This window comes from Haematobia irritans, chromosome 1 (genome assembly GCF_050003625.1).
Source record: "Haematobia irritans isolate KBUSLIRL chromosome 1, ASM5000362v1, whole genome shotgun sequence".
NCBI lineage: Eukaryota > Metazoa > Arthropoda > Insecta > Diptera > Muscidae > Haematobia > Haematobia irritans.
This window is the reverse complement of record NC_134397.1, coordinates 121,500,413-121,512,996: the sequence shown is the minus strand read 5'-3', so window position 1 is coordinate 121,512,996 and position 12,584 is coordinate 121,500,413. Positions and strand designations below refer to the sequence as shown.

Genomic DNA, 12,584 nt, shown 5'->3' with positions numbered 1-12,584 from the left:
AACCTGAACCGATATAGCCCATCTTCGAACTTGACCTGCCTGCAGACAAAAAACGAGTTTGTGCAAAAGTTCAGCACGATTGCTTCATTATTGAAAACTGTAACGTGATTACAACAGACAGACGGACATCGTTATATCGTCTTTCTCCCTGATCAAGAATATATATACTTTATATAGTCGGAAATCGATATTTCGATGTGTTACAAACGGAATGAAAAACTTATTATACCCCGTCACCATTCTTTGGTGGTGGGTATAATAAGTTAAATTCCGCATTTGTTTAACTACGGATTTTTTTTCGGTGTAGATATGAATTTAAAAGTCGGACAATTGACTATTAACGTAGCCTAAGCAGCCTAATAACAAGGTTTAATATATGTAAAAAAATGTAATTGGATTTAAATTTCAGCTAAATTAAATAACCCATATTATTTTATATGCTTTAAACCGGTGTGAAATATAAAATACGACAACACATATAATTCTCATAACCGTTCAATGATACTTGATAGATTAATTCATTTGGGAAACACATTAAGCTGATTTTATGAATTTCCATTTAAATCCCAATCCGCCAGTTATTCATTTTCCCCTAAATACTCGAAGATAATGCGATGTTAATAGGCTTCTTCCGTTTAATGGCCAAAGGTTTTTTGCTCCTTCTTTGATTTCCATAATTTTCTTTAGCTGAATGTTAAGTAAAGTTTATGGGAAATTATCGGTAATTACATGGAGCCATTTGTAGCCACTAGAGTTTGTTTAATAACACCTTTTATAATGGTCTCTTACACTGTTTTTTCTTTTTTTTTCCTTATGAATGAATTTTTTCTTAGTTTAGTTTGTAATATCAGATAGGAGACAAAAGATATCCAATTCATCGATAGGATTTCCTTATTTGGACCGTGGACAATTAGAGCAAATAAATGCAATGTTGCAATTCCATGCAACAAATGTCAATACTCTCCAGCATGACGGCGCCTTCGGAATGGACTGTATTATAAAGATATTTATCATTTTTTTAAAATAATTTTTTGAAATGTGCTGGTCGATCATTGATTTTAGTACGTTGATTACATTTTAATTAATACTCGTACAGTAGATTATCATTTTTATACCCTCCACCATGGGATGGGGGGTAGATTAACTTTGTCATTCCGTTTGTAACACATCGAAATGTTGCTCTAAGACCCATAAAGTATATATATATTCTGGGTCGTGGTGAAATTCTGAGTCGATCTGAGCATGTCCGTCCGTCTGTTGAAATCACGCTAACTTCCGAACGAAACAAGCTATCGACTTGAAACTTGCCACAAATAGTTGTATTGATGTAGGTCGGATGGTATTGCCATATCGGTCCACGTATAGCAGAGCCTCTAAGAGAAGCATATTTCATCCGATCCGGTTGAAATTTGGTACATGGTGTTAGTATATGGTCTCTAAAAACCATGCAAAATTGGTCGACATCGGTCCATAATTATATATAGCCACCATATAAACCGATCCCCAGATTTGGCTTGCGGAGCCTCTAAGAGAAGCAAATTCCATCCGATCCGGTTGAAATTTGCAAACATGGTGTTAGTATATGGTCTCTAACAACCGTGCCAGAATTGGTCCATATCGGTCCATAATTATATATAGCCTCCATATAAAACGTTCTCCAGATTTGAGCTCCGGAGCCTCTTGAAGGAGCAAAATTCATCAGATCCGGTTCAAATTTGGAACGTGGTGTTAGTATGTGGCCGCTAACAACCATTCCAAAATTGGTCCATATCGGTCTATAGTTAATATAGCCGATCCCGAATCACACAAAAATTGGTCCATATCGGTTCATAATTATGGTTGCCACTCGAGCCAAAAATAATCTACCAAAATTTTATTTCTATAGAAAATTTTGTAAAAATTTTATTTTTATAGAAAATTTTGTTAAAATTTCATTTCTATAGAAAATTTTGTCAAAACTTTATTTCTATAGAAAATTTTGTCAAACTGAATTATATACGTATTCAACCGGTCTTTTTTAATTTAATATCTACCACGTATGGACTTGCTTATAATTTAGAAGACGGTGTTAGGAGTAATTCGATTGTGGATGGCAGTATTTAGAAAAAGTTTCTAGGCAATCCATGGTGGAGGGTACATAAGCTTCGGCCTGGCCGAACTTACGGCCATATATACTTGTTTATATATAATATAAACACAGTGAAGTTACACTATACACACAAAATAACAAATAATGCCTTTGCAAAGCGGATATAGTAAGCGCTAAAAGTTTTTGTACCACAAAAAAATGTTTGCCATAAATAAATATATTTTTATTCTAAAGCCTCAGTGAATTTCGTTTCCCTCAAGCACTGTTCTCTTATGAAGAACGAATAGCTTTACACAGCAAATAGGACCCATCTTGATGTATCGTGGTAAAAATTTAGTACATTACTTCATTAATTTCCAATTTAGGATAGTCATGATTTATTTCATTGTTAAATTAGCTGAGAAAAAATTATTTTTCATCTCGAAGGTAGTACTCTGCTATATCCATTTATTATTAACGTCGTCTGGGCATTATGTACAAGTTCTAGAGGTGATTGAGAAAAAAATGTATCCTAAAAATTTTTATATTAAGTTCATAGAATAATACTTTTCCCTTACCTCTTGGTACGCACAGAACTAATTTTTAGCTCAAATAAAATATTATTAAATGGAAGCAAAATTTATTTATCCTTAAGAAGTTATATGCTAACATGTAAAAATAATATGCTTGAGAGAAAATAGACTCCAAAACGTACATTCTTACACTGAAAAAATATATTGTAATTAGGCCAAATATTTCGTGTCCTCAAAATACGAATGCGAATTTTGCTCAGCATAACAGGCGAATTTCTCTGATGTAAAGATTTGTTTCCTTGTTCAAAAGTCCATCAACTTTTGTTCTTATAATTAAGTGACTCGACTTAAAAATGGGTATCATAACATGAAAGAATTTTTGTTTGGTCAACTTGACTTTAATACGCAGCAAACAAAGCGTCGCCAAAAAAGTAGTGAAAATTTTCTTTTTGGATCCGGAATTGGTGCAAAATTGGCGCAGAAGCGATGAATTTAACATGGGCTTGTCATAGGACGGATGTCCACCATTTCAACTGCCGTTGCACTGAATATGCATCACTTCTTTAGATGTGATCCGAATTCAGTGTTTTGGATATGAATTAACAAATGCTGTGGTATTTTGACAAATAATTAATTATTATAATTTTTTATGATTTTTAATGCAATCTAACGCTTGTCTGAAACCCTTGACCTATTTTCAAAATTTCGCAATTTTTCTAGAATGAATTTAGAAATTTCTTTGACAAAATTTAAATAGTTTATACCATTTTATTAATCCTTAGCCTGTTTTTAACATATTTGAAACAAAAAATTTTAAAATTGCCCTTTAAAAGTATGAAAAAAGCGAGTTATAAAAAATTGAATTAGAAGGATTTCTTAAGTAGTTAAAATAAAAAACATCTCTGAAAGGACATTTTTGGAAGTGCTTATAAAGTTGTGCCTTTAGAAGAACTTCCAAATTTTTTTGCTGGGCAGTTCAGAAAAATTAATTAAAATTGTATTTAAGTTTATTGTCTTTTTGAATCTTGACTCCAAACAAAAAAGTGTTCAAAAATAAGACATGTTTTTCAACACTTCATTTTAAGGACTTTTTTTACTTGAAACACAGCATAATTTTACTGGAAGTCGAGTCTGAATTTGGAAATTAAGGTTGTGTTGAACAGGGCTGTGGAGTCGAGTCAATTTTGCTCGACTCCGGCTCCGACTCCAGCATTTCTTGTTAGCCTCGACTCCGACTCCGGAGTCGACTTCAGGTGGTGTACCTAAATCTCATTTTAGCAGTATTCCAATTGTAATTTTAAGGTGTAGTGTTCCAAAAATAGACCGATATAAGTATTCTATTTTGTCATATGTGTTTATATGTCCTAAAGAACCCTAATTTTAAATTTTGATACGACTCGACGACAAATCTCAGCAATTTAGGGATGTAAAGAACTCTACATTTTAATGTCAGGCCAATAAATTAAAATACGACACAAGACCATATAGAGACCACATCAAAATATCTGTAGATAACAAGAATCTCCAGAATATGTATTTATAAAAACAAAAAATAATCAGGCTTCCAGATGTTTAAGAAGTAAAATCCTGGTATTAATCTATATAGGCATTTTATAAAAAATAAAAACAGATGACAGAAATCGCTGGACAGTTACGAATATTGTTTCAATAGAAATAAAATGGTGATATATCGATGGTCTATCAGTTATGGACAATAGAGGCCATTAATTTAATGTAAAGAATTTCGAGTGGCTTTGATGAAGCAAACATTCTCCCAAAAGACCGGCTCAGATGGCACGTTGGCAGAGGTTTAATTTAAAATTACAGCTTCTAAGGACATCGAGTGTATATGGAGATTTCTCAAGTAATTATCTCCATATACAAAATCTGGGCCGACGGGAAATATCCGCATTTATTTATGGATCTCAAATAACTCTAAATTCAAAATTTCTGACAAATCTTAGACTGGGAAAAACTTCTTAAAACAAATCGGAAGATGGGTTGTAGGATGGGATGGGATGTAGGTGCTATATCACAAAATTGTCCGGTATGACCCATCTTCGAACTCAACATGCCTGCCAAAAAAATTTAGAACGTTAGGTTGTACTGCTATATTACCTTCAAATTGTACCTTTATCAAGAGTACATATAGGATCGATATTTTAATATGTTAAAAATGGAAAATATTATTGATTAATTCATCCCATATTCTAGTAAAACCTACTTTTTATATCACCGTGAAATTTCCCCATGTAAATACACTTTGAATGGCATGAAATCCATTAATTCGTTTTTCGTTGTTCGATTAAAACCCCTAATGGAATCTAATTTGTCGAAATATTTTTTTCGCTACAATGATAGCAAGTGTTTTTCAAAGTTTGTTTCGGTGGAGTCGGAGTCGAGCGAAATTTCTACGACTCCGGCTCCGACTCCAAGTCTCCGACTCCGGCTCCGACTCCACAGCCCTGGTGTTGAAGAAAAAAGCTGAAAAAACGAAAAATTTAAATTTAAATTTTAATGAGAAATGTGTCTTAAAAGTATACTTGCTTAAATTCTCCTCCTCTTTAGCTGGGAGTAAAGACAAAATCTTTAAAACCGGGAATGCTTTTTCCAGTGCATATAGAAACATATATTATTTATAAATCAACTAATGACACATATATTTGGATGACAAAACAAATATGCTAAAGATCGTCAATATATTTATTATGGTCAATCACGGAAAAGATAGTTAAATATAGTTAAATATAAATTAAAAATATTCTTGAGTAAAAAATTAGTTGATTTTTTCGACAATTTCAATTAATATTTTAATTCGTTCAATAAAAAATTTAATTGCGAAAAACTGAATTAATTTTTAAAAGGGATAATCAATCAATTATTTATTAATAATTGTTTTGCATTTAGATGAAGCAATTTTCTTGTAATTTTCATACGCGTTATACCCTCTACCATAGGATGGGGGGTATATTAACTTTGTCATTCCGTTTGTAACACATCGAAATATTGCTCTAAGACCCCATAATGTATATATATTCTGGGTCGTGGTGAAATTCTGAGTCGATCTGAGCATGTCCGTCCGTCCGTCCCTCTGTTGAAATCACGCTAACTTCCGAACGAAACAAGCTATCGACTTGAAACTTGGCACAAGTAGTTGTTATTGATGTAGGTCGGATAGTATTGCAAATGGGCTATATCGGTCCACTTTTCCGTATAGCCCCCATATAAACGGACCCCCAAATTTGGCTTGCAAGGCCTCTAAGAGAAGCAAATTTCATCCGATCCGGCTGAAATTTGGTACATGGTGTTAATATATGGTCTCTAACAACCATGCAAAAATTGGTTCACATCGGTCCATAATTATATATAGCCCCGATATAAACCGATCCCCCAATTTGGCTTGCGGAGCCTCTAAGAGAAGCAAATTTCATCCGATCCGGCTGAAATTTGGTGCATGATGTTAGTATATGGTCTCTAACAATCATGCAAAAATTGGTCCACATCGGTCCATAATTATATATAGCCCCTATATAAACCGATCCCGCGATTTGGCTTGCAGAGCCTCTAAGAGAAACAATTTTCATCCGATCCGGCTGAAATTTGGTATATGGTGTTAGTATATGGTCTCTAACAACCATGCACAAATTGGTTCATATCGGTCCATAATTATATAGCCCCCATATAAACCGATCCCCCGATTTGGCTTGCGGAGCCTCTAAGAGAAGCAAATTTCATCCGATTCGGCTGAAATTTGGTACATGGTGTTAGTATATGGTCTCTAACAACCATGCAAAAATTGGTCCATATCGGTCCGTAATTATATATAGCACGCATATAAAACGATCACCAGATTTGACCTCCGGAGCCTCTTAGAAGACCAAAATTCATTTGATTCAGTTGAAATTTCTCTAACAACCATGCACAAATTGGTTCACATCGGTCCATAATTATATATAGCCCCCATATAAACCGATCCCCCGATTTGGCTTGCGGAGCCTCTAAGAGAAGCAAATTTCATCCGATTCGGCTGAAATGTGGTACATGGTGTTAATATATGGTCTCTAACAACCATGCAAAAATTGGTTCATATCGGTCCGTAATTATATATAGCACGCATATAAAACGATCACCAGATTTGACCTCCGGAGCCTCTTAGAAGACCAAAATTCATCTGATTCAGTTGAAATTTGGTACGTGATGTTAATATATGGCCTCAAACACCCATGCAAAAATTGGTCGATATAATTGTATATAACCCCATATAAACCGATCCCCAGGTTTGACCTCTGGAGCACCTTAGAAGAGCAAAATTCTTCCCATTCGATTGAAATTTGGTACGTGATGTTAGTATAGGGTATCCAACAACCATGCAGGAATTGGTTCCTGTCAGTCCATAATAATATAAACCATATAAACCGATCTCCAGATTTGACCTCCGGTGCCTTTTGGAGAAGCAAAATTCATCGGATCTGGTTGAAATTTGGTACGTGGTGGTAGCATATGATATTTAACAACCATGTGAGTTGAAATTTGTGGATGAAAGTCTTTCGTAGAAGTTTCTGCGCAATCCATGGTGGAGGGTACATAAGATTCGGCCTGGCCGAACTTGCGGCTGTTTATTCTTGTTTTTCTTTGGATTTGAGCAAAAATTTAATGATTATACTACGCATATAGAAACTAAATGATTACTTCCGAACAGAATTTTCAATGGCATATATTTTTATTTGGAAATATTTTTGATGTAATTAAAATTTTACTTGGAATAATAAATTGGTTCAGATTTTTCCATATTTGGCCATAAAACCTTTGTTTATAAACCTATCTTACTCAACGTACTTACAATACCTGGAAAGAATGATACAAATCGGTACAGATTTATATGTAGCTCTTATATATTTTTGTCGCCCGATTTTTCAAAATTTGTCCGTAATATGCTTACTCAAATTTAGCATAACGTAACCTTCTGTGGTATCAACCTGCAAAATATCGTACAAATTGGTTCAGATTTAGTTATAGCTCCCATATATATTTATCGCACGATTTTCAAAATGTTGGTCCTAATAACCTTAGTTTTGATTATTAGCCGTCATTTATTAACCGATCTTACTCAAATTTAGCAAAGACAATCACTTGTAATATCAAGCAAAATATAGCTCCCATATATCGCCCGATTTTCACAAATTTGGCCATAATACTTTTATTTATTAACCAATGTTACTCAAATTTCAAATTTATTGTGAAAATATCTTTTCACAATATCTCCCAAACCTATTTCAATGAGACTCCACAAATGCCTATGTTTATAACGATATAGTCGGCTCGCTCGACTTTCTACTTTACCTACTTGTTTTATTTGATTTTAAGGAAACATTTTTTAGCGTTAAAAGAAAACTTCATTTGTCTAAAATTTTGTTGCTCGGAAAAGAAAACTCATCTTTCAGTGTAAGAATTAACAATCCCGTGAATATATAGCCAACGTTTCAAGTGATTACCACAACCCAGCGAAGAAATTTGGAAGTTGTTCTAAAGGCGCAACTTTAAAAGCTCTTCCAAAAATGTCCTTTATTTTAACTGCACAGGAAGTTCTTTTAATAATTTTTTTATAACTTGCTTTATTCATATTTTTAATGAGTACTTTTTACTTTTTTGTGAAGAACAGAGTAAAAATTAATATAGCTGTACAAATTATTTAAATTTTATCGAAAAAAATCTAATTTTTTTAAATAGTAAAGGCCGAACCTTTCAGACAAGCGTATGGAGTTAGCGGCCAAAAATACTTCCAGTATAGGTATCATCGGGAAACTTCGGCCACGTCTTTATAATTATCTCAGAACTATTTAATGATAAAATGGAATTGATTTATGACGTTTTGGTATTATAACCCCCTATATAGACCGAGCTCCCGATTTTACTTATTGGGCTACTAGAAACTGTACTTTCTATCCGATTTGGCTGAAAATTGAAATGTAGGACCAAAAATAGTTGTGGTGAAAATGGTGTGTATCGGTCCTTGTTTTGGTATAGCCCCCATATAGACCGATCACCCGATTTTATTCCTGGGCTTCTAGAAACCACAGTTTCTATCCGATTTCCCTGAAATTGGAAATCTAGATGTATTTTAGGACCACAATTAGGAGTGCCGAAAATTGTGCCTATCGGTCCATATATTTATATAGCCCCCATATAGACAGATATCCCGATTTTACTTCTTGGGTTTCTAGAATTGCCTTAAACTTGAAATCTAGAGGTATTTTAGGACCACAAATAGGTGTGAAGAAGATGATGGCTATCGGTCCATGTGTTGGTATAGTCCCCATATAGACCGATCTTCCGATTTTATTTTTTGGGCTTCTAGAAAACGTATTCTCTATCCGCCTACAATTTGAAATCTAGAAGTATTTTGAGATCACAAATAGGTGTAACGGAAATGAGGTGAATCAGCCCATGTGTTGGTATAGCCCATATATAGATCGATCTCCCGATTTTACTCCTAGGGCTTCTAGAAACAGTTTATTTATCCGATTTTCATGCAATTATAAATCTTGTGGTATTTTATATATAGAGTCATTGTAAAACAATATGTTTTTGAAAATTCGCCCTATTTTCAATCCACCGATCCAATTATACACTTTTGTTCATCATCTCAATACCTGGCATTCAAGTACGAACAGTGATATAATCGGACATTTTTAACTCGAGTAACTAAAAATAACGGGATATCTAAAAAAATATTTAACCTCCATTTTCTAATTCAGCAGATCAAAATACATTAGAAAAGCCACATCTCATCAGTGTAAACTAGTCTTAAAAAACACCACACAAACAAATCATATTTGGATGTAAGAACAACAAGACCGCTTCGGTCTGAGGGGATAACACAAAGACGGGCAAAAGAAAGCAGCTGATATTATCAATTTAGAATCTTGGAATCCCCCCTGAAGTCTCATTGAAGACTTCAGGGGGGGAACACAATTAAAATTCCAGTTAAAATTTACATATATGAACAAACGAACACGTAACAATGAGACTGAAAAATATTAATTTTACAACAAATTTAAAACAAGTTTTACACATTGTTATTATTTTAAAATATAGACAACACCATTTAATTCAATATTAATTTCGATATAAGTTCTTCTTCTTTTGTTTTATTTATTTTAAATTGCGCTTAATTTTATACTTTTTAACACTGCAAAATTCAACTGCTTACGTGCTCTCTCTTTTGAAGCCGTTCTTAAAGATTACAGATGGAATAAAACAAAACAAAAATATAAATTTTAAAACCTTTTTTACATAAGAAGCAGTGTTGCAACACTTTTTGACAAACTTCTAACTTTGATTATTTTTTTTTTTTTTGCCAATGGGATCGACCACTGTGAAGCGTTAGAATGTATTAAAAAATCATATAATATTATACAAATTATTTATTTGGCAAAATATCACAAAATTTTTAATTCACATTGAAAACACTGAATTCAAATTACAGTGATACAAATTCAGTACAAAGGCTGTTGAAATGGTGGTCATCTGTCCTATGACAACCCCATGGTAAATTCATCAATTCTGAGCTAATTTTGCACCACTTCCGGATCCAAAAATAACATTTTCACTAAGTTTTTGGCGACGTTTTTTTTTTTTTGTTTGTGGGGAATTAAACAATTTTTTGTCATATAGTGTAATTTATCTATCATCGATAGTATTTGAAATAGGAATGCACTTTCATTGATCTAAAAAAAAAAAAACAAATTTGCAATTCGATGATTATGTTTCAACAACATTTTAATTTCACATATCTTTGTATTATTTTTCAGGTATAACATCGTACGAGATTCCAAATGGGCACTCCAGTTATGGTCCACCATCGAAACCACCATCGTATAGCAGTGCCACACATCAATATCTGCCACCAACCGGTAATGCTTATCCAGGTGGTAACGGCGGCTATGGTGGTGGTCATGTCGCATTCGAAGAGCCATCGAGTAACTATTTAGTAACAGCCTATGGACCAGATGGTGCGTATAATTATCATATGTTTAAAGTCCCCATGGCCTATGTATAATATCATCATCCAATTTCCTATTCATATTTCATGGTAAAAGGGTTTTGATTTTTAGTTCGATTTGGTGATTGGGTCATCGTACTTTGTACATGCATTTGGGAATGTCTTTGTTTCCCATAATGATGTCCTATATAACCATAATATCGATATAACCGTGTTCATTTTAAACGTAGTCATTTGGACTGTATTTATAGTTGCCCCATGATATATTATATAATTATTTATCTTAGAGTTATTATATCTTAAATATAAAACAATCAGCATATTTCTTAAATATAAAACAATCAGCATACACATATATGTATGTGTAGCGGTTTCTACATGCAGAGAAGGAAAAAGTTAAGCCCATACATGTTTCAAGAGCAAAATGTTATTTTTACATGGGGAACATGGAAGATGTTTGCCGCAAAAAAGTTGCTTGCCAAAATCAGCAGCCAAATTACATGTCCCAAAAACAACAGTTTGCTCTTGAAACATGTTTGAGGTAATTATATTCTTTCTCTGCGTGTATACTAAAAAAAACAGTTTATTAAAATATTTTGACCATCTCTTAAGGATTTTGGTATTTATTCCGAGCCAAAGATGCGGCTTCCTTAAAATAATGACATTTTTTAGATATAAATATAAATATAGGCCACATATAATTTAAATTGGGATTGATCTTATTTACCGAATTTTCATTCTCTTTATGCAATAAATTAACAAAGCTATTTATGCAGAAATATATGTATATATATACATATACCTATATATATATATATATATATATATATATATATATATATATATATATATATATATATATATATATATATATATATATATATATATATATATATATATATATATATATATATATATATATATATATATATATATATATATATATATATATATATATATATTGAAAACTAGTTGAAGACCATCATTTTTATAATCCCAAAAAAATTTACTTGGATCCAAAGATTTTGACCTTCCCTTAAGGAATTTGGTATTGAAACCGAGCCAAAGATGCGGCTTCTTTAAAGTAAAGACATTTTTAGCAACCTATCTCGCTTTAAATCTACACCATCAAAAAAATCGCTTCTGTAACATATACCCCAAACACGTTTTGCTTCAAGCATATATATTTTCAGGATTGGTCCAAACAAAATATTGTTTGTATTGTTCAAACATATTATGTTTCACCTTAGGGCATACACAGGTTGTAAAAAAATTTAATGAAATTTTCTTTGTGTGGATATATTTTTAAGGCGCCAATTGGTTACTTCCATTCTTTTACTTACATCATACTCTCTATGTCTCTCTTTCTAAACACATATATGTTTATACGCTATTTCCACATGAATATATGTTTGCATCTAAACATATTATATTTACAAAAATTTTATGTCCCAAACATAATATGTTATAACATATTAACATATATGTCCCAAACATGTTATGGTAGTTTATGACCATTATGTGCTTGCACTTAAAAATATTGTGTTAAAAATTTGAGTTCCAAACATATCATTTTCACACCCAAACATATGGAAAACAGTCTTTTTCGTCCGTACATGTGTTCACTAAACTAGAACAGTAGCTTAACTAACAGAGAAAGAGTATGTTTGTCAAATTTATTTGGGAAGAGTCCTTTAGACTGCAATATGGATTACCAATCAGAGTAAATTCGGATAATACAAATGAAAATGTTCGTACGATTCCCAAAAATGGTAAGAATAAACTAATGTATGGTTAAAATGGTCATGATTTGGCGCCAATTCTTCCAATAAAACAGTTTTCTTTTTTTTTTCGGTGTCGATAGCTTGTTTCATTCAGAAGTTATCGTGATTGCAATAGACGGAAATCGCTAGATCTACTCAAAATTTCAACAGGACCCAGAATATATATAATTTTGTCAAAATTTTATTTCATTCGTTTT

The 12,584-nt window shown here is 32.7% G+C and overlaps 1 protein-coding gene across 1 annotated transcript in view; it reads left to right on the top strand.

The window, feature by feature from the left end:
• The window catches only part of LOC142221753 (uncharacterized), a 76,698-nt gene that overhangs the window by 45,173 nt on the left and 18,941 nt on the right, over positions 1-12,584 (top strand). Inside the window, exon 4 of the mRNA XM_075291543.1 lies at positions 10,413-10,613. Coding sequence (XP_075147658.1) covers positions 10,413-10,613 — 201 coding nt within the window. The remainder of the gene's footprint in view (positions 1-10,412; positions 10,614-12,584) is intronic.